Source organism: Gobio gobio, assembly GCF_949357685.1.
Source record: "Gobio gobio genome assembly, chromosome: 22".
Classification (NCBI taxonomy): domain Eukaryota; kingdom Metazoa; phylum Chordata; class Actinopteri; order Cypriniformes; family Gobionidae; genus Gobio; species Gobio gobio.
In genome coordinates this window covers 35,243,638-35,267,454 of record NC_137118.1, presented here as the reverse complement: position 1 = coordinate 35,267,454, position 23,817 = coordinate 35,243,638, and the positions used below count along the sequence as shown (strand labels likewise).

The following is a 23,817-nucleotide window of genomic DNA, read 5'->3' as shown; positions in this document are numbered from 1 at the left end:
AAAAAGATTTTCGATTCAAAACGATTCGATTTTATCCATAATGATTTCTAATCGGGTTTCTGATCATGATCTTCTCTCATCTGCTTTGCTATACAGAATGACAAACGAAGACATTAAAGTGTCTTTTTCACATTTATTAAGTTCAAATCTCAGGAAAGTGCCTTTTATCAAAAACATTGTCTGGTTCTCAATTGCTACTCATTAGTAGCTAGCTATAAAATAAGTTGGAACAAAAATAAAGTGCTTCTTCAAAATACAAAATGGTTGAAAATAGATGCATTTCCCAGGAAAGTTGCAGTTTACCACAAATATCATGTAGAACACAACCGGTGAAGACAAAAAAAATCTATATTTCTCAGTCAGACAAAGTAACTTAAAGAATAACAAGTTATGAAAATAAAGTGCTGGGAGTTTCCTGAAACACTGCAGTGTGCGTTGGTCTGCCGCTGGCGGCTGACTCTGCTCCGTGTCGCTGAGCTCCGGGTGATGCCTAGTAATATGAGCCTGCGCATTTGTTGTGCTGCCGAAGTAATTGGTCTTCATTTTGCAAAGCTTGCACACTGTGTGTGTCATGTCCAGCGCAGTGCTTCCAGGCATTCGGTAAAAACCGAAATGACGCCAAACTTTAGCTTTAAATGAAGACGGGGCCGGTTGGATCTCCCTCTCATCCATATTTGCTTCCTCTCTGTTTTAGTGATTTCCCGCTCGCGTTCAAAAACTGGCTGCGTGGTGACGTCCGTACGTCGCATATTGGCTAGTTACAAAATGGAGGCGAACAGCCAGCTGATTTTATTAATTTATTAAATCGATTCTTGGACATTTCAGATCGATTCTGAATCGTTGCAAATGAGAATCTAGATTCTTCTGTGAATCGATGTTTTGGCACACCCCTAGAAGGCACCAGTTCTTATTCTGTGCACTGCAGTTGTCCACCCAGAATATGGTGTGGCGTACATCCTGTTCCTTCTCCAGTGCAGTTGTGTATGCTGATGTAATTTCTGCTGTACTTCGCCCAGCCATTCCCTCGTGCCACAATACAGAGATGGTGTTTTTTGTTTTGTTTTTTTTTCCACTGAGGCAAATGTTTCATGGTATGCCACGATGCGAGTAATACTGCTGACTTGACTCCTGGCATGCGTGGCAGCATTATCACCTTCTGGAGGTCCACGCTCCGAACTGATGTCATGTCCGGCCAGTCCCTCTCTGCATCTGCCTGGTAGCTTTGGCGGCTCTCTAGGGCAGACTGCTTATGTTTGTTCCACCTCAGGCACTCCGGGCAATCTGAGCTTTCAGTCTCCCCTGTGTGGCAGTTTGCATGTTCGGCATTTTCCAAACAGTCCTCACATTGCTCCTCCCCAAGTTTGGCAAAGCTGATTTTTTTGTCTTTTACAATCTTCCAGTATGCTTCATAGGAGCAGGCGTTTCCTTTATCCAGGTAGTCTGAATGCATCATCTTTATTGTGATGTCACTTGGCAGGTACCGTCGATTTGGGGCATGCTCCTGTCTGTAATGGCTCACACAAGGATGGAATGACTCAATGTGGTCATCAAGGGTCTTCACGTCCATCTTGTTGACTGCAGCCTGCCTTCCTCTCTGGTCCTTGGATGTAACCAGTGGCCTGGTGTTCGACTTACCCATCATGGAAATGACTAGACTGTCATTTTTAGGGTGGTAGCCCAATGATGACAGGAAAAACATTTTGCAGACCTGTCTTGGCTCTCCTTTCTGGTTTTGCAGCCGGTAGATGAATGAGCGGCCACGGCGACTTTCTGGGCCGTTTGTTGTTCTTTTGGTTGGCATTGGGGTAACTGAATAAAACATCCATGATCTTTCTGTGTAGGTCATCTCCCAGTATTGACTCCATATCTCCCTCCGTCTTTCCTCTGAAATATGGTCTGTACACCTCCTTGGACATTTGGCACCACATGGCTCTCTCATTGGTGGTCGACGTGATTCCACATCAGGCTGTGGTTCTGGCTGGGGCTCTGGCTCTTGAACTTGTTCCCCTGGGTCTCCAAGTTCCACTTCAGTCTGTGTCAACATAGGGGTTGGGACATAATCTAGGTCTGTAATGTCATCGTATAAGCTGTCAACGCTGGTGATGTCCAGTAAAGTGTCCAGGATGGTCTACTCCATTTCTTCAGCGGGGGGTAGGACTTGCTGCCTCTTTGATGGAATACCTACATGTGTATCTTAAATGAAAAAGAGAGAAAATTAGTGGCATGAATGTAAATCCACATCTGTCTGTGCCTGTCTGTCTGCCTCTGTACTGCAACAAATTATTATTATTATTACTACTATTATTATTATTATTATATGGACCTACAGGACAACATCTTCACTCTGATCAATATATGTATATTGATGTCTGTATATCATAATATTTAATTGTACAGGGAATAACTTCAATTAGGTCCATGTCAAAATAATGCAAAATAATGTTCGACCATCTTCTTTCTCCAGCTTTGTGCCATCTCAAACAAAATTTGTGTGAAGTTAGAAGGGTGAAATCACAAATGTTAAAACCGTCCCGTGAGGATGCCGCGAAAATCAGCTGTGTGTGTTCACCATGGAAACAGTAACTTCGCTCCGCAGCAACACGATTATTTTTTGTTAGGAAAAACATAACAAGAAAACAGTAATGGATGTTACTGTACTCATGCTTTGTTTCACTAGGGCTTTTTGCAGTTACTGTATAAACGACTACCATTTTTCTCCAAAACGACACACATTTGAGACAAGATGTTTTGTCACATAACAAAGGATGCCTTGAATGTCATGAAAATGATAACTCATTTTTGACCAAAAAATGGCTGTGGCCACCAGGGAATATTACGCCCTGCCACTAAGCAAAAATGGTTCAGGAATGGTTTGAGGAGCACAACAATGAGTTTGAGGTGTTGACTTGACTTTTTTGAACTGTTTTTTTTTGGCCCGATGCCAAACTTACTTGCCGACCCCCTACTGTATGGAATGGAAGGATGTCAGAGTCAGTGCCACGAAAATGGCAAAGATCCTCCTCAATTGCATTGGCTGATTTCTTGAAACAGACCGGACGTTCTCAACACTCTTGGTGCTTTTGCCAAAATAACATGGATGGTTCAGCACAACACCATGGTTCACCTGCAATAGCTCATACCTCTTCCAAAACAGTTCACTCATGTGTCAAAACTAAATTTCCTTCTCATTTAAACAATCAGTGCCCCCAAAATGCTTTGTCCCTTTGGCATTGTGTAAGCACTGCAAGTCAAAATGTTTAGATGTTTTCTCACTATGGCAGAGGACCATTGAAATATCCCTCATGTCCACCTTTCAGTCTTATCCCAGTCCTTCATTGACAATGGTTACTACTGTTTTTTGTCTAGCTAACAGAATACAATTGTGTATAAAACTGAAAAAAAGAAATAGGATTTTAGGGTAAGTAAGAGTAGCCTCCAAGGTTTGACATCACACATTGCACTCATACTGCCAAGGAAATTGTAACCATTATCATTCACACACATAAAGTAACTTCCATACATCAGAGTAAAAAGAAAATGGATACAGTATAATATACTGTAATATAAACACACAAACAAAAAACAATGAAAAATTATATGCAGCCTACTGTGCTGTAAATAAAGCTGGAGTTTCACAACTAACATTTCTTAACCGGTCGCTGTCCTCACCCTCCCTCTCCTGGCCACCGTCCACACCCTCCTGGCCATCCACGCGCTGCTGTCCGTTTGGCCACAGATTCTCATCCACATCACAGCTTATATTCACCCTTGCGATGCAACGAGGGAAGAAACAACGTACATGTGAGCGGTCTCATTTCCTTCCAATGCCATATAATTCTCTACAATAGCGGGAAAAAAGAAAACATTTAATCAGTCGTACAGAAGAGTCATACACTACCGTTACAGACAATTACATATGAATGTTCTATGTTCTCCACAAGTTCAATAAACTACTTGCCACTACTCCAGTGGTTCCAAACCTGGAGTACATGTATCCCTGTGAAGAGGTACTACAGGGGTTGAAAGGGGAGGGGGAAAATCATCAATGACTAGGCTTACTAAAATGTTACAGTAAAACCCACAGTATTAGATAGATTTACATGGGAGGCACTAAATGCAGCTCTTTGGCCCTTTTTCCTATTGTATGTTATATTCTTCAAAATAAGGATTACAGTTTTTTACGATTGCTTGAGCACAATTTTAAAAACAAGGCTCATTTTGTCAAAACACTACACACAATTCACACATCCACACACACAAGCAGCAGAACACCCCAGATCTTTTGCAAAATGAAACACTTCTTTCAAAATTGTACAATAATTTAACAAATCCCAATTTTGACACCGTATGGCACACACATGGTTCATACAATCTGATTCTGTTTGATTAATTTACACACTGCTGTTCTCAATCTTAAACACTTTTTTCTAATGATATAATCTGGGTTTGATTTTTTTCAGAGATATTGTTAGAGTAAAGTATATGAATATATTGACCAAACAGTACACACAAGACCAGTACTGCATATTGATGAAAATATTTATTTCTCTCCACATTGTAAAATCATTTTATTCATTCATGCATTGTTTTTTATATCTGCTGAGGTTGGGCTGAAGTCTCTGTCCAGCCTCTCTCAATGTCAACCCATGGGTACCAAGGTTGCCCAAATCGCATCTGATAAATTTGGTCCCCGTCTTCTTTGGCCACATCCTACTCCAGGTCTACCTCTTCCTACCCCCCTCTTCCCCATCTCATCCCCCCTTTCCCTCTCTTCCCCTCTCATCCCCCCTTCCCCTCTCTTCCCTTCTCACCCCCCCTTCCCCTCTCTTCCCCTCTCTACCCTCTTCCCCCTCTCTTCCCCTCTTTTCTTCTCTTCCCCTCTTGAGAAGTTTTCCTCTGCCACCCGTGCAAGGTTGTCGTCCAATCCTAGACATAGAATTCAAAGGACAACACTCCATTCGTAATGTATACCTTATGTACTCCTTACAGAATGAGTTACCTATGTAATTGTATTGTTGTAACACACACACACACACTAAATTATTAGGTAAATGTGTAAATAAATATATTTCTTGCTCTAAGCACAGTGTCCTGTCCTATACAACATATAATTCCTTCATTTACGGACTACATACCTGTTTCCCTGCGAAAGGTTTGGATGATGGAGGTGACTGTAGAGCGAGGCACATTAGGCTGCACTCTGCGACATCCCTCCATCATTGTGAGGCCATGGTTGATGACATGGTCTATAATAGTGGCCCGAATTTAATCCGGGACAGCATGGTGCTCCTCAGCCTCTTCCCCCTATTCCACCACCATGCACCCTTAGCTACTCCTCCTCCTCCTCCTCTTCTTCTTCCTCTTCCTCGAGCAGGCAGTTGCCCTTGTTCATTTACTTGGCCAGGTGCCTCCATGTTCAGAAATTGTACTGGTCCTGCATGGTCAAGCTCTTTACATACATGTTTGGCAGCATTCACAGTCATGGACAGCACCTGTCAGGTAACTAAACATACTGTTTGATTGGTCATCTAAGATGTGTGAAACTCCTCCTTCGTTAGTCAAGGTCTAGTTTCACCTGACTGTCAATTGCTGTAATACATTTATCAAATGTTCCAAGGGATTCATATATATGGTATTATGTTCTTGACTAATTTTGACAATTGAACAGACTATTGTGCATGTGATGACTTATACAATGAAATGGCGCTGGCATGTTTTGGAGCGAACAACCATTAGACTGAGAATCAACAATCATTATAGATCAACAAGATCTATTCACTTGGAAATTGTGCTAAATGTAGGCTACCTGTACTGAGACATTGAGACATTTGCAATTTGATGAAATGATTGAGAAATTCAATTCTGTTGTGAACAATTGCCAAGTGGTTTGGAGGTTTGTCAATGTAATTTCTGTTTCAAGAAATGAGCCAAACCAATGGAGAAAAAATAATATTATTCCTATCTCCTTGTCATCTGTCAGTGGTGTTGGTGTTTTGCGAGTCTCTGCCTTATTGCTGTTGGCTGGCCTGATAAGTCAAATTTAATTTCATTAACCCTTATTAATAAATGTAACAGGTGAGATCAGAGAACATTTAATTATGTGAAAAGAGCATTAGACTATGTGTAAAAAGCTGTTGCACATTGAAATAGACACTGAATGATATTTATTTAATATGTCTAATGTTTGTAAAGTCATGAAACCTACACCCATGAACCTTTTATGCTTAAAGCTTTACCTGATAAAATTGTGTTTTTATACTTCATTTTTAGCTGCTGTCACATTCTTTTTTTGCCTGTGGGATACCATGAAAATTAAACTTAATTTAACTAATTAATTCAGGGAACAAGGGTTACATATGTAACCGAGACGTTCCCTTTCAGTCGGTCATGTATGATGTACGTCAGACGTAACCAACGAATTGGGATCCCTATGGAAAACACCATGGTTACTACCACTTCCAGCGCCCAGTGAAAGCCCCTCAGACCCCCGTCTGCTCGGGGCAAGGAACTCATGCAGGGAGAGTCACTGCTGCTGTTCCGCAAGACCCACTCAGCAGAGTATTGGATAACACTGGGAAAGCATGCTCCTAGGGGCCACTGCGGAAGCCACATCCTACCCGTAGGGAGGTATCATGTGGAAGATACATATATGGACTGGCCATGTGGGCAGTACAACATACAAAGTCCCAGGGGTGGCCCATGTAGGTGAGGGACTACACCACGCTCTGCTAAGGGAAAGGCACTGGCTCACTGTAGGAATCCGTACCGTGGAAGAATACACATATGGGACCGCTGTAGGGGTCACAACATATGGATACCCAGCCTAACAGGTTCCACCAATGCATTCGAGTGTTAGACCTGGCGTCGGATGCTCTGCCACGTCGGACTGTCGAGGGTTGCGGAGGAACTCAACAGGGTTCGCCAATCTGGGGATATCTACTGGAGAATATATGCACACGTATCCGGTCCATGAGGAAGGCAATGGCACAGCAAGCCGACACTAGTACGGGCACTTCGGTGTTACTGGCTAGTTGAAGCTAGCACATGGGAAGAAACCGGCTCTACACGGAAGCTATAGAATCTAGCGAACGTGTTAGGTGTCGGCCCAGCCCGCAGATCTACATACAGTATATCTGTCAGCGAGGCGCCGTGTGCTAGCGGCCAGGAAGAGGCAATATTCCTAGTGGAGTGGGCCCTGAACCCGAACGGGCAAGGCACGCCTTGGGTCTCATACGCCAAGGCGATGACATCCACTATCCAGTGGGTTCTACTTGGAGACAGCCTTTCCCTTCTGCTGGCCTCCATAACAGATAAAGAACTGTTCTGAGGTTCTGAATCTTTGTGTTCTGTCCACGTAAGGGTTAGGCTAACCCAGCGCGGACGGGACAGAGAAAAGCCAGGGCTGGGTCTGCCTCCTCCAAGGGCAGCGCTTGCAGGTTCATCACCTGGTCCCGAAAGGGAGTGGTAGGAACCTTGGGCACATATCCGGGCCAGGGTATATGGATTTCATGAGAGTTAGCCAGCCCGAATTCCAGGCACGATTCGTCGACCGAAAATGCCTGCAGGTCCCCTACCCTCTTGATTGAAGCCAATGCAGCATTTTTAACTCAGCTGACTGCAAAGGTTCAAAGGGAGCTCTCTGCAGTGCAGTTAGCACCAGATATAAGTCCCAAGAGGGTATAGGGTGAGAGAGAGGCGGATTTAATCTCCTCGCTCCCCTCAGGAACCTGACGACCAGATCGTGCTTTCCCACAGAATTTGTGATGTGCAGTAATGGCAGCAACATACACTTTGAGGGTGGAGGGAGACAGCCTTCGCTCCAACCCATCTTGCAGGAAGGAAAGCACAGAACTGATCGAACATCTTCGGGGGTCTTCTCGTCGAGAAGAACACCATTCAACGAACAGATTCCCCTTCAAAGCATAGAGGCGCCTCGTAGAGGGAGCTCTAGCCGAAGTGATGTGTCTACCACAGCCTTTGGTAGGTCACCTAGAACCTCCACGTCCCGTCCAGGGACCAGACATGGAGTTTCCTCTATCTGGATGTGGGTGCCACAGGGTGCCCCGTCTCTGAGTCAGAAGGTCCTTCCTCAGAGGAATGGGCCAAGGAGGTGCTGTTGCGAGGAGTACTAGTTCCGGGAACCAGGTCCGGTTGGGCCAATACGGCACAATCAACAAGACCTGCTCCTCGTCCTCCCTGTCTTTGCACAGTGTCTGTGCAAGCAGGCTCACTGGGGGAAACGCATATTTGCTTAGACCCTGGGGCCAGCTGTGTGCCAGCGTATCCGAGCCAAGGGTTCCCTCAGGGAGGGAATTAAACAACTGGCAGTGGGACGTGTCCGGGATGGCAAACAGATCTACCTGTGCGGGCCCGAAGCGTCTCCAGATCACCTGGACCACCTGGGGATGGAGTCTCCACTCTCCTGGAAGCACTGGCTGTTGTGAACTCATCGGCTGCCCGATTGAGCAGGCCCGGGTTGTGAGTGGCGCGGAGCAACATCAGATGCTTCTGACTCCAGAGGAGGAGGCGGGCGAGTTGTAACATGCGATGGGAGCATAGACCACCCTGTCTGTTGACATACGCAACAGTCGCAGTGCTGTCCATACGGACCAGAACGTGCTTGCCTCATAGCGGCCCCTTGCGGTGGCCCAGCGCAAGACGTACTGCTAACAACTTGAGGCAATTGATGTGCCATTGCAGTTGAGGCCCCATCCACAGACCCGAAACTGCAAGCCCATTGTACCTGGCCCCCCAGCTGGTGGCAGAGGCATGCGTGGAGACCACAGCATGCCCGGACACTTGTTCAAGGGGAACACCTGCCCGTAGAAACGAAGGGTCCAACCACAGCTGAAGGTTTGGTCACAGTACGGGGAAACAGGAGCCCAGTAGATGGCTCTGCCACAGCCATCTCTGGACTCGGCCGTGAAGCCAGCGCTGAAGCACCTACCTGCCCCCACGGTTGGACAGAGGGTACGAGTGAAGGCATGGTAGCATTCTCAAACCAACTCAAACCTGTCCGCTGGCGACTGAAGGAGAGGCTGAGAGTGACAAGGCTTTGTGGCATTGCACACTGTCTTCCTCACCTCCTTCTTCAGCAGGGAACGAGAGCGTTGAGGCATAGCGTTGCGCACTGTCGTCCTCTCACCACTGAGAAGAGGGGAACAAGTGTGGCGAGGCTCCCCGGCGTCGCACACTGTCATTCTCGCCCTCTTGTGGGGAGGGGAACGAGAGCAGCTAGGCTTCGTGGCGTCATACGCTGCCATTCCTGAGACCCAGAGGTATTGGAACTGCTCTTAAGAATTTGGGTACCACTGGCTGTAACATCAGTGGTGGAACAGAATTTACCAATGATTCTCCACCCGGCCCTCCGGGGAAGAGCAGCTCAGACCAAGTCCGGGTCACCCCTCCCAGCTGACTGGCAGCTGAGACAGGTGGCATTGTGGGACTGATGCCCATGGCAACGAGCAGACTGAGGGGTTCCATCTCTCACAATAATTGTGAGATAGGAGCATTGAGAAAGCGTACTTTGGCGACGTCTCACACCCCTGCAAGGTTAGCCCAAAAGTGTATCTGGACCAGGGTGGACATCGTCTGGCCGAGGGCCAGCGCTGTGACTTTAAATATAAATCAGTCACTGTGTGCAGCTCAACCTTGGCTCAGAACTACCCTCGTGCACTAAGAGTGCAGGGCAGAGGTAACCTGCCAGTGGCACTGCCACCCCACCGATGAGGGTAGTGAGAGATGGGAAAACTTTCTACAGATTATGGCCCTTTTGGTGTTCCATATTTTGGCGCCAAAGTTTTCCAATGCACATCCGGGGAAATGGCAATGGGGCGGGCTAGGCCACCCACAAACACAGTCTCAGCATGCTTGCAATGCGATAGAGAAGTGGGGCCCACGAAGACGTACTCGGCTTGGAAGCCCCACTGTAATCCTCAGGTCACCAAGGCTTATTAGCTGAAGTAGCCCTTTTCTGGAGCACCAGAAAGGAAACTAGATCGGGGAATAGGTGAAGGGACTGAACCCTGTTTGAGGTTTCAAGTCTCTGCCACGCATCAAGAGCACAGAGTGACGCGCTGAGTTGCCGTGACAACCCACACTGTCAGCCAGCAGCTAGACGGCACACGGTCAAACCCTCACAAGGAAGGTGAGAAGAACAGCGTGCCGGCGTGATCCCGTTCTCCTGAGAGAACATGGATCACCCATGAAAGCAATTTCAACATGCTTATGTGAGAGGGATCGTGGCCGTCAAATAAGGACAGGGAACAACAACACCCAGAAACGCACGGGTGGAATGACATCTTGAAAAAGACACAGTGACACCCATGTGTTGCTCTTTTAGAAGAAAGCTCTTTTAGCATGCTGAAGCACCCAGAGAACGACCACAGCAAAACACAGGAGAATAGTGCAGCCTGTGTATGCACTCACTGTTGGGAACGCCCTCACAGAACCAACAGAAGCAATAATGCTGAGAAAACAGTAGCTCAGTGAGCTCATTGTGCCTTCTCTCCCAGCACAAAAAGCCTCTTCTCTCTCTCTCTACTGTAGCAGGAACAGTCTTCATGGACACCTGTTCGGCTCCGAAGTGAATAACAAATGTGCGCTGCATCCGTCTCCTGTTTATACCCGAAGTGCGGAGCGGATGCAAATCTCGCAAGCCAATGGCCATTGGCCCCGTTCTCTATACACTTGAAGCTGATAGGGGCTCCCAGAAGTGATCCCAATTCGTCGATTACATCCGACGTACGTCGTACGCGACCGACTGAAAGGTAACTCAGAGTTCCCATCTCAGGGTAAGTCAATTTAGAGTTCAAGTTTACACTCAGAGTTGATTGAACTTCTTTATTGAAAAGGGCCCCAGACCTTTTATAAAAAAGGTTTATTTATTGTTGGGTGTTTAGATTATTTGGTCTGTCAGGTTGTAATATGAATGATAATATTATATATTGGTTTTACAAGAACTATTATGAGAGCCTGAAAGGCTGTGAGTTAATGTTAAAAGTATTTCCCTGAACAAATACAAATCTTGCTTCCAAAATGAACATGCTTACATGCTCAATTGAATTGGGCACAATAAACTTAAGTTTATTTAAAAATTACGGTGGCCGAGAGAGCTCAATGCGCTGCAAATAAAATAAAAAAAACACATGCAAATAGAAAAAACACCAGCAAATAAAGAAAACCGCTTCATCAGTTTGACAACACATGCACTACAAAAGTTCACAACACATGCAAATACAAAAATGCGCTGCAAATACTCACAACACATGCAAATAGAGAAATGCGCTGCAAAAGTCCACAACGTGTGCAAATACAGAAACGCGCTGCAAATACTCACAGCACATGCAAGTAGAGAAACGCGCTGCAAAATACCACAACACATACAAATGCGCTGCAAATAGCACATACCAGACCCGACGGTCTCAAGCCCCTTCTGCGAAGATCTGAATGATGATGATGATGATGATGATTAGGCTACTTTTAGAATTAAATGAATATTTGAATTGGCCCTGCAATAATTTATAGCGCATCACGCATAACCAACGCGCTGTAATAAGATTAGCTAACTGCTCATTAAAAAATAAAAACAAAAAAAAACAACTTGTTAAATCTACATCTCTTCAAAAAAAATGAACTATGGGCCACAAGGGAAAAATTAAGAAACAATTTCTTTATAATATTTTTTTTAACGGAAAATAAAACCCCCAGTCAAAACAAAGGCAGGCAGTCCAAACAAACAAACAAACACACAAGTAGTGATGTTACGTTCTGTGCCGAGGCTTCAGAGCGTGTGTCGAGAAATCCCAGAAGCTTTCAGTGAAGTGCGTATCGAGGCTTGTATCGCTTTAGACCAATAACGTCATTGATGACGTCCGAAGCCTTGCTTCAGCGTGACTGGTTCAAGAAGCGGTTCGAATCTTGCCCTCTGCCCAGTTAAACCCAGCCAATATCCAGTTTTAGAATAATAATAATAATAATAATAATAATAATAATGCCCCTCCTGCCTATGATCAAATAATTGATTTACACACATTTGACTGCCCCATTCATTTCAAGCCAATGTGTTTATTACACAATTATGTTATACAATCATTATATACCACCAAAAAATACACATTATATTCATTTAAATAGTCTATGTGAAAATTATTTTTTTTCTTCACTGTTATACCTAAGCCTTAACTGGCTTAAAATGCAGTGTAGCCTATCACAGATCACATCAGGTCATCTGTAATATCTGCTTGTTTTACACTCTTTGACCACCAGGTGGTATTGTGAGCAAATTAAGCCTTTGTGAAATGAACCCTTTTGTGAACCATTTGGCTGAAAAGCTTCAATGCTTCATGAGGCTTCCTCTCGCCACCACTACACACAAGGCGGGGAACAAAGGCAAATGGGTAATCAAAAGGCAGGCAGAGAGTCCAAAAAACCGAGATACATGAAACCATAGAAACACAAAATACAAAACTTCGCTGTGTGAGAGACAGAGTGAAACAGGCTTGTATAGACATCAGTGCTAAACCAACACTTGAAAACAATCATTGCTGTTGAACCGGGGAAATAAACTATGGGAAATGGAGTCTTTGACAGAGTAATAGTAGTCCGGGGTGGATTGCCCCCTGGTGGCCCTCAAGGGCACTCCAGCTGGTGATCGTGACAAATACAATGAACAATTAATAAATTTTTACTGTTTACTATGCGCATGCATTTAAGTAAGTACTGTAGTTACGCTCCATTCATTTCTTGTTTCAGGGAAACTCCTAACAGGGCAGGAAGTATTTATTCGTCAGCACACGGATGAGCTTCCTGATGCTGTTGAACTCATACACCTTTGTCCCACTAAAGAGATACATTTTATCTAGAAGAAAAGAAGTCAGTGAACATTATGAAATTGTACATTCATGCCAGAATTGAGTTTTTGTATTGTTACAGATCTGTAGTAAAGGAAGTTATAAACACCTACCGTCGATCTGGTGGGCTGCTGTAATCTCTCCAGTCACTCCTGGAAATCCATCTTCCAGTCGTTTGGGATTCCCTTTGTCCATCTTCTTCGTCATCTCATTATAGCTACCAAAAAAGGGAAATTTTACATTCTTATGTCTTTTCGGAGCAAATTTTAATGGCTTTTGTTTATGATACAGCACCTGACCCACCTGTAGTAATATGTGTCAGAGAAAAGCAGTGTTTTTCCTGAGGTTTTGTTGTGGACGGCAGCACTGACATTTGTCACAGATGCTGGCAGACCAAATCTGCTGAGAGGCTTGGGATAGCCCGGCTCAACATTGTTTCCATTAAAAGCCCAGACTTGTTTACCTATAAATAAATACAGGCTTTACATTTGTTTTTTCTCAGGATTTTACAGAGATTGTAAATTGGAAAAAGGTGCAACTCTCACTCTTGAAGAAATTCAACTTAATTGATTAAAAAACTTTTGACGTTTTGGCCATTGTCAAGGCCTTCATCAGATATGATTTTACAGAGATTGAAAGTGTGACTGTGGTTTCAGCATTCCCAGATTGTTTGAGAAGATACCTTTGAATAGGAAAAGTATTTTTTCCACTGGATGCTCGTAAGCAGCATCAATATTTCCCAGGGCGTTGGGCCACACATTCTTGATTAGATGTATCTTCACACTTCCGCTCTGAGAACTACGCCAGACAAAGCTGCACATAGACACATGAAGTAATTTTATTTAAGTCGTTATATAAATATGAAGTGTAATGTTTAGTTGGTCCATTCAGTTAGTATGGGAAGTTTATATATATAAATATTAGGGGGGGGGGGGGGGGGGGGGGTACTTACGTACTTGTTCCAAACAGCCCCCTGAAATACTGAACTGAAATATCACATTTACATAAGTAACATGATTTGGGAAGGCACACACCTCTCTATAAAAGGCCTCCCAGTTGACAATGCATATCGGTGCAAAAACCAAGCTATGAGGTCAAAGGAACTGCCTGCAGTGCTCAGACACAGGATTGTTGCAAGGCACAGATCTGGGGAAGGCCAGACTGAGCAATCGGGGGAGAAGTGCCTTAGAAAGAGAGGTGATCAAGAACCCGATGGTCACTCTGACTGGGTTCCAGAGATCCTTTGTGGAGATGGGACAAAATTCCTGAACAACAACCATCACTGCAGCCCTTCACTGATTAGGGCTTTATGGCAGAGTGGCTAGACGGAAGTGAAAGCCCACTTGGAGTTTGCAGAAAAGCACCTGAGGGACTCTCAGACTGTGAGGAACAAGATTCTCTGGTTTGATAAAACCAAGATTAAACAGTTTGGATTCAATTCTAAACGTCATGTCTGGAGGAAACCAGGCACCGCTAAACACCATCCTAAAAGTGAAGCATGGTGGTGGCAGCATCATGCTGTGAGGGTGTTTTTCAGCAGTCGGGACTGGGAGACTGGTCAGGGTTAAGGAAAAGCTGAATGAAGAAAAGTACAAGATATCCTCACTGAAAATCTGTTCCACAGTGTTCAGGACCTCAGACTGGGCCAAAGTTTCACCTTCCAACATGACAATGACACTAAGCACACAGCCAAGATAACGCAGGAATGGCTTAGGGACAACTCTGTGGATGTCATAGAGTGGCCCAGCCAGAGCCCTGACTTGAACCTTATCGAACATCTCTAGAGAGACCTGAAAATTGCTGTCCACTGACATTCCCCATCTAACCTGATATTTCAGTTTTCAGTTTCTTTTAATAAACAGACATTTCTAAAATTCTATCACTATAGGGTACTGAGTGTAGATTCATGAGAAAAAAATAATTTAAATGATTGTAGTAGTATCAGGGTGCAACATAACAAAATTGGCAAAAGTAAATGGAGTCTGAATATTTTTGAATTTTTTGTATGTATTACCTGTCCTTGAAGAACATTGTTTCTCCTTTAAAAGTTGTAACTGCATCCAAGATCAGGTCAGGGTCACAAGCATTAGGAATCGTTAGTAATTTTGGTTCAGGTGGGGTTCCTGAAAGAAATACCACATAGTAAAAAAATGACTGAATATGTTTCACTCAAACATTATGGATGTACTCTTAAAGATCATATTACCATAGAGCGACTGAATCTCTGTAATGTCATCAGAGGGCAGAGAGAAACGTTCTGGATCGGTGAAACTGTATGTTGGAAGCATCAGAGCACCAGGAACTTTGGAATGAGAAAGACCCAAAGAGTGACCAAATTCATGGGCAGCCACCAAGAACAGGTCATAACCTACAGAGAAATTAAGAAGGGGAGTTTAGGTACATACAGTTTAACATTTAATTGCCACTTTAGATTTTTACTTGAAATCAAAGTGGCGATGAAGATGAATCTCTGAAAACGAAATGCACAAAACAAAACAAAAATTACATTACATTTAGCTCTTGGTGTGCGGAAAGTGAAAACCTCATCATCATCAAAATGTGCATCTCCACCTAGTCCAGGTGAGGGCGGGAAAGCGTGAGCCAAAATGCCTTGCGGTCCATCAAATGGGTAAGCATCACCATGATCTGTAGGAAAGACAGATTTATATTGGCTTTAAAAGGCTTTATATTGAATTTTTAATATCATTGGATTTTAGAAATCAAAGTAACCTGCTTTATTTTTATAGAAATTTCAGTTGCAATTAAGGTTAGTGATTGCGTGATGTGTGATATTTTTTTCTATATGATCATTCATTGGAACATTTTCCAGATTTCCAAAATAAAAATTTAATATTTTAATTATTTAGTCTTAGATAAAACCGTGCGATTTGGTTAGTATCAATGGCGAGCACAATGCATGATTTTTGTTTTCCTTTCAGGTAAAATAAAGGTAATCAGGTTATATTAGTTGTGATGTTACTTTTGTTACAATAAAGAGTCTGAAATAGTTAGCCTAGTTTTTCTTATACATTACTGAAAATATGCCCAAAGATTCAGCCCTAGCTGCCATAATTATTTTATTGAACAATGTTCATATAATGTTAATTTTTAATGAGCAAAGTTTCATATATTATTATTACAACAGTAAGTTAGAATCCTCAGGTATTCATAAATATTAAAAAGTATTCATCAAAATTAAAAGCACATGGTCAATCAACAAAATATAAGCACAAATAAATGGATAGAAGAAACATACTTTTTGTAGTAAAGGAGATCATGAGGTCAGCTGTGCCGCTGTAGATACGGGTGAATGTCAGAGGAGTCACATCTGCCCACACTTGCAGGGCCTTTTTGATGGAATCATCCACCTCTGCCACTGACATGTCAGGGGTATAGTTCTCAATCCTTAGGAAAAGGACCACAGTCGGTTTCTGCTTTTATTTTTTTTCTGTGACACCAAGAGAAGTGATATCATACACACCTGTAGGTGAGCATGTTGGTCTGCCATTTGGGTTTGCCTGCTAACGTGGAGTACGCAGCAATATCTGGAACTCCACAGCGGGGCTTCTTCATCACCTCAATGGTTTCTTTATCCAGCATTCCAGAGACCTTGAGCCCAAAAAACCTTTGCATCTCTTTCAATTTCTCAGGCATTGGATCTGGCTCTCGGGATTCAGGATTAGGAGGTTTATATTCCAGTTTGTAGAAGCTCTTCAGGTAATTCTAAAGAATACAAATACAGAATTGTTGAAAGAATTAGGCCTATGACCAAAGAAAAAACAGTCAACAAGCATATAAACCCCAAACCTTTGCAATGCCATAATCATCAGCGGGCTTTGCAATTGGTACTGCGTGAATAACGAGCACTAGGCTTGCAAGAAAACACAGCTGGCGGTGAATCCTCATGTTGAGTTGCTTCTTAAGATCTTGAGCTTCACTTCTGATTGCCAAGCGTCTGATGAAGACTTATATACTCATAAAACTGTGAGATGTTGAGCAACAGGTGAAATTATCAGCCACAAACTTCTGTGAGTAACCCATCAAACTGACAGGTAAGACAATAATAACAGGATTTTCAACTTTCTTGACACAGCCTTTTCCTCCTCGCCCAGATATTTGTATTATGTATTTTATTCATGCCTTTTATTTAATATCAACTTTTCACATTTTTTAGGGTTAGGGTATCCGTTAGAGTTAGTTTCATTTACTCTCGTCTTTTAAATTATCTACACAACAAGTGTGTCAGAACGCATTTAAAACAGCAAAGGTGGAGGCAGAATATAATTGATTTGCCAGCTGTTCAACTCCTCTGCCTTAAACAATGATTGCTCCCTCAAGGAACACACACAAAGTATTTTTTTAGATCCGGTTTGGCAATAGGACCCCCTGGCTTCCCTGGCAATCCTCCGAGACCTCGAATCTACCTCGACCCTCCGATCCTTCAGCTTCTCCTTGGCTCCATGCTCCCTCAGCTCCACAGCTATTCGTCAGTCCTCTGACTCCATCAGGCTCCCTCGTCCCATCAGCCACGCCTTGGTCAGGCATCGACCCTACTACACCACGGTCTTCCATTCCTCTGGCTATGCCTTGTCTGTCCATCCCTCTGGTTCCGTCGGACTCCTCCTTCCCTCCAGCGTCGCCTTCATCCTCGCTCCCTCCTGCAGTTCCGCCTCTGCCCTCCAGGTCTCCGGTGTCACTTCGGTTCTCTGTCTTGCCAACTCCACCTGGGTATCCATCTCCGTCATCTCCATCGGTTGTCCCCTTAGTGCCATTGAGGACCTCTCCTCCATGGCTACTCCCTCCCTCGACTCCACCGTGGGCCTCGTTCCAGACTGGAATCTGGATTCCCATCTGCCTCCTCCCTCCATCCTCTCCACCCTGGGTTATCCCACTTATCCCCTTTTCCTGAGTCCAGCCCCTCGTCCGCCCCAAGCCCCCACCCTCCTCTGTTTTTTTTCTAAGTCGCAAGGACACGCCTTTCGGGAGAGGGGGGTGGGTTAATGTCACATGTATGTTAGCCCATGTACTTAACATGAGCTAACATAACATACAGTTAAGATTGTGGACTCTTTCTGCTTTCTGGGAACCACCATTACACAAGATCTCAAGTGGGACTTAAAAATTAATTCCCTGATTAAAAAAGCTCATCAACGGATGTACTTCCTGCGGCAGTTAAGGAATTTTAACCTACCGAGGGAAATGATGGTGCCCTTTTATACCACCATCATTGAGTATGACCACTAACCTCCTCTGTCACCATCTGGTATGCTGCAGCCACTGCCAAGCAAAAAAGCAGACTGCAGTGTGTTATTCACTCGGCGGAGAGAGTGATTGGATGTAATTTGCTCTTCTCTTCAGGACCTGTATACTTCCAGGACTTGAAGGAGGGCAGTTCAGATTGTGGCCGATCACTCTCACCCTGGACATACATTTTTTGAGGTTCTTCCTTCGGGTAGAAGACTGAGAAAAATAAAAACCTCATGCCACAAAAACAGTTTTTACCCATCTGCTACTGGCATTATTAATGCTGCTTCATATGCATTACATTAATGCACACTATTCTGACTGTATATAACACTTGCTACAATTTTATTCAAATTGGGTATGTATATTATAGGCCTATTTATTTATAGATTTTTTATTATTATTTACATTCTCTTAAACTTAAAGATGTCTTAGTCTCATTTCTTATTTTCTTAAAGCACCTGCATACCACAACAAATTCTTTGTACATGTGTACTTGGCAATAAAGACAGATTCTGATTCTGATGTTCTGTTTTGCTTGAGTTCTTGTCCGTGTTTTGGTTTGACCCAGTTTTCTTTGTTATCAGTTTTCCCACCACTTGTTTATTACTATGGGTCCTGGTTAGTCATCACCTGTTCATTGTTCTGTTGATTGTAATCCCAGTGTATTTGAGGCGAGACACGGCAGGTGAAAACATAGTTTTTTCATGCAGTGGTCAATTGTGAGATTTTGGGCCAGTTTGCTCCCTTAACATGTAAGCTCTCATTTCAAAATAAAAAAATATGTCAACCTTACACATTAAGGTGGTTATTTCATTATATTTTGTCAACTCGTGCCTTTAGATTTCTACCGGAAATCACCAAAAATTAACATTCTAATGCGAGCTCCCGTGCCGTCATGCCTGGTATCATTGTAAAGCTCTCTAATCCAAATATGGGCAATTCCTTTGTAAAAAAATAACCAACCGCGAAAGTTTGCCAGGGAATCTACAGCCAAAAACCACATCTGATTGGCCGATGTGAATTTCCGATTACGTGATTGGTTCTTGGTTCTCTTCACATCACGTGATACGTGCTGCCGCTTCCTCTTTTATTCTCCGCCTGAGAGAAAATGCAGACAATGCCGAAATCAGCTTATAAATGTTCACAGAAAAGATGGCAACAGCTGTCACTTGCAAGAGCTAATAAAAAGACAGTAAACAACAACAGATTAGACAATGAAACCCCATCAGCGAATTAGATTAAATTAGTTATAAATGGACATACAACAAACAGGGACAGTTCGTTTACAGTTTTTGTGACTGTTGTTATGTGTGTTTGTTAAGGTAGTTTTTTCTCACTCAGAGTCAGATATATACACTTCAGTAGCACCTACAAGCACCAACTTTTCCAGTCTTCTACTTAACTATGTTCTGAGGGCTTTTACATAGGGATTTGTTGATATATCATTCTTACATTCTTATCCTGAGTTATATGTCCTTTTACTTCAAAAAAACATGGCGAAAATTGATTTTTTAAGACTATTGTCAGTATTCTCTAATTTACTAAAGCACAAAATAATATATCCAGAATCCCCTCTGTAAAAGCCCATTGGCAGATAATTTAGCTTGTTTTAAGTAAAAACTCATTTTCATTTTTTCCCACAGAAAACAATAAAAATCTTATGCAATTTTAATTATCTAGTAAATGCATCTTGATTTAAAAATTGTTAGATATTTAGACTAGAAACAAGACAAAAATACTTAGCAAGAAGATCATTTTTTGCAGTGTATGTAATGCTGTATGTTGGTATGGGAAGAAGGAGGCGGGAACCAGTGAACATTCAAAACACTTTAATAAAATGGCTATGGAAGTCAATGTGGCCCATCAACTGTTTGTTTACCGACATTCTTCAAAATATCATCTTTTGTGTTCAGCAGAAGAAAGAAATTCATACAGGTTTGGAACAACTTGGGGGTGAGTAAATGATGACAGCATTTACATTTTTTGGTTTAAATTATCCCTTTAAGAATGAATTCTTATTTACAAAAACAGGGGAATAACAATCTCCTGGATAGACATGGGCTACAAAGAAAATTATGGGTGGTGGAAATATAGAGTATGGATTAAGTGGAGGCTCAAATGAGTCAGTGGACACCAAAGTGGAGATTCCAGATTTGTGTGACAGATGAGAATGTTGTGGGAAACATCTTAAACTGTCATTAAATTAATGTTACATTGACATCGCCCTTGAAAATAGTTAATATGTCCATTGTTCTTATCCCAAACACAGGAGTTTTTTTTCTTTTTAGGTGTGTATGAAATGCTTCTTGCCTTAAACATGTTGACAAATAACAAGGGCATGACAATATTTCAATTTAAATGGGATATAAAAGGGACAGTGTATGTTACACAGACATTTATAAATATATACAGTATATTCAGTGCATTCCGAAAGTATTCAGACCCCCTTCACTTTTTCAGTTTTGTTGTTGCAGTCTGATACTATAATCGTTTAAATGAATTTTTTTTTTCGCTCATTAATCTACACTTAGTACCCCATGATGACAAAGTGAAAACAGAATTCCTGTAAAATTATTAAAATGAAAAAACTTAAATATCACATTTACTCTTTACTCAGTACTAAGTTGAAGCACCTTCTGCAGCAATTATAGCCTTGAGTCTTTTTGGGTATGACGCAACAAGTTTTGCACACCTGAATTGGGGGGATTTACTGCCATTCTTTGCAAATCCTCTCAACCTCGGTTCAGGTTGGATGGGGATCGTCGGTGGACAACCATTTTCAGATCTCTCCTAGGCTATGTGTGTGTGGTTTTAACATTAGGTAAATACAACCTCAGATGAACAACAACACGTGACATATTACACAGTGTTATTTGTTTAACAAAAACTAATGGGCTTTTAATGGAAAAGCTATGGGTGACAAACTAAGTAGGCTACACCCTGGGAATTAAGAGGGTAAGTAGCAGTCAGATGCTGTTAATGCCCTTGATTAATTGATCATAAGCAAGTGTAATCACCTTTATAAAAGCCAAAGTTTTGGGAGTTTGCTGGTATGTGTGTGTTAACGCAATGTGAAAGCGGAAAAACATCAGCAATGATCTTAAAGCAATTGTTGATGCCATCAATCTGAGAAGGGTTATGAGCAGTGTTGCCACAGTTACTTTGAAAAAGTAACTTAGTTACTTTACAGATTACTTGATTTTAAAAGTAACTAAGTTACTTTACAGATTACTTGATTTTAAAAGTAACTAAGTTAGATTACAAGTTACTTTATTAGTTACATTCATCAGTTGCCGACAACACCCCTGCCGCCTCAACATAGAAATGACAACTGTTTTTGCCAACACTAAACATAAAACATGTTACTAAACATAAAACACTAAACATAAAACCCTAAACATGTTAATGAAAAGGTACAAATTACTTTGTGTTCTTATTAAATACATTTATGAAAAACAATTTATATTTAATTTTTAATTTATATTTATATATGAATGTAAATAATTATATGGGCCTACACAAATAATATAAAATTACAAGATTTATATTTTATTGTAAACGTAATGTGCAGCTCTGTAAAGGGACAACAAATATATGATCGATCCGTGAGAACAATATATTTTTTAATAATCTTTAAGTGCACAAAACTATGAAAATATATGAAACGCTTCAAAACAGAGCGGCAACAAAGCGCTTATGCGCATCCCGGGTGCAGAATGATGCGCTTAAAGCAACATGGAATCAGAGTGTGCAGTGCAGCGCGAGTGCACATTGAAAAGTCCACGGCATAAAGAGAAGATGAGCGTTGAGCCCACAAATCCTAGTCTACTATGTAGCCTATATCGGTCCAAACATTCACTGATTATTTGTTTCTTCACAGTTTTTAATTCTTGTGCGTGTGATGCTAATTAATAGTCCTTGTGTTGTCACCCGAGTAGCGAGCACAACATCTTTCAGAAACCGCTAGATAAACTCCAGGAAGATAAATTATTTTATCAACATATCAAGTATTATAACGGGAATATATCATATGGAGTGAGCTTTCCCGTGCAGCTGCTGACTGGAACCGAACGATGCGCAGTTTTGCTGAATGGAGAATGATTGACAGCTACAGCGGAGGAAAGACATTCAGCTATGGAATGGCTTTAGATTACTTTGTAGGCTACTAGCAAATAATAATATACTAATAATGATTGCTGAAGGATAATGTGACAATATATATTTCTGATGATTATTTAATTAACGACATGCCTAATCTGAAGTGACTGCCTGTCTTGAGTTCCCTTTCGAGGGAACTCCCACTGCATCGGTAACGACGAATTTGGGGACACTCCCTAAGCAACAGCGCGTCTGAAGTATGAATGAAATCAGGCCAATCCTGATTGGTGTTGTGTCATGACGTAACTATGACGGCATACCCGGAAGATACATATAGGGCAGCCCAGGCATAGTAATGGCAGTTATCGCTCTTCAGCATAGCGCTCTTTGTGAAATCTGTCTGTCTATTTATTGTTGTTCGTTGTGAGAAAGTGAAAAAGAAAGTGTGTGAGATGGCGACTGAGAAGGCAAGGGACTTCAAGCAGTGTGTGCACCCGTGTCCCCGCTACATGTCGGGCTCGGACACACACTCGCTTTGTGTTCAGTGCCTGGGTGTGGAGCATGCTCAGGCGGCTCTCGAGGGAGCCGCCTGTGAACATTGTGAGCGGCTCACACTCAGGCTCTTGCGTTCTCGGCTGGCCGTGTTCGCTGTTGCCGAGGCAAAGCGGCGTCGCAGATCCTGGGGCTCACAGCGGGATCTGTCAGACAGGTTTGGGACTGCTGATGCACCTTCCCAAACTTTGTCTGATGATTCCGAGATTCTCCCTCCCCGTGTGGAAGCCCGCGCTGCGGCTTCTTCCCCCGGGGTGGAGAATCCGATGTTCATTCTCTCTGGTTCCGAGGAACCAGATGAGGTGAACATCGAAGCGGGCGGTGAAGCACCAGATGAGTCGCCACTTCACCCACCCGCTCAAGAGGAACTGGTCGAGGTTTTGACCCGTGCGGTGGCCAAATTAAGATTAGATTGGCCACAGGAAAATGAGGAAATCCAGCCACCAAGCAGGCTGGATGACCGATTCCTTTCACGCCGGGCTCAAACACCTCGCCGGGGTTTGCCTTTTTTCCCGGATTTGCGTAACGAGTTGTGCAAGTCTTGGAAAAAGCCGTATTCGGCACGCGTTTCCAATCCCCCGGTATTGGACTATTCTAATGTCCTGGGGGCGCGTGAAGCCGGAAACGGGACGATGCCGCGGGTGGAAGATGCGCTCGCGGGCTATCTTTCTCCCGAATCGGCATCGTCGCTGAAAGCCCCGGTACTGCCCACCAAGCCCTGCAGGGACACCTCAGCCTTGGTGGGCAGAGCCTATATGGCGGCTGGGCGGGCTGGTAGTTCCTTGCATACACTTTCCATCTTGCAAGCCTACCAGGCCGACATCCTGAAGGAGTTGGACGAGGGTGAGGGTCCCTCTCCGGGGGACATATTGGAGCTCCGGAAGGCTGCGGATTTGTCTCTCCGCATCACCAAGGAGACGGCCCGCGCTGTGGGCCGCTCTATGGCATCCATGGTGACTGTGGAGAGACATCTATGGCTGAATTTATCGGGGATGAAGGAGAAGGATAAAACCTTCCTTCTGGATTCCCCGATCTCGCCTTCTGGTTTGTTCGGCGACGCTGTTAATAT

At 43.1% G+C, this 23,817-nt stretch overlaps 1 protein-coding gene across 1 annotated transcript; it reads right to left on the bottom strand.

Annotated features, from left to right (window-relative positions):
• Window positions 1-12,761: 12,761 nt before the first annotated feature.
• On the bottom strand, window positions 12,762-16,757 carry LOC307118408 (collagenase 3-like; the record flags this gene model as incomplete). Its single annotated transcript, XM_079804017.1, has 10 exons — window positions 12,762-12,859; window positions 12,965-13,068; window positions 13,155-13,314; window positions 13,534-13,664; window positions 14,866-14,974; window positions 15,058-15,219; window positions 15,363-15,497; window positions 16,108-16,256; window positions 16,333-16,574; window positions 16,659-16,757. 10 exons carry the CDS (start codon window positions 16,755-16,757, stop codon window positions 12,762-12,764), a joined length of 1,389 nt encoding a protein of 462 aa, XP_079660143.1.
• Between the last annotated feature and the right edge of the window lie 7,060 nt (window positions 16,758-23,817).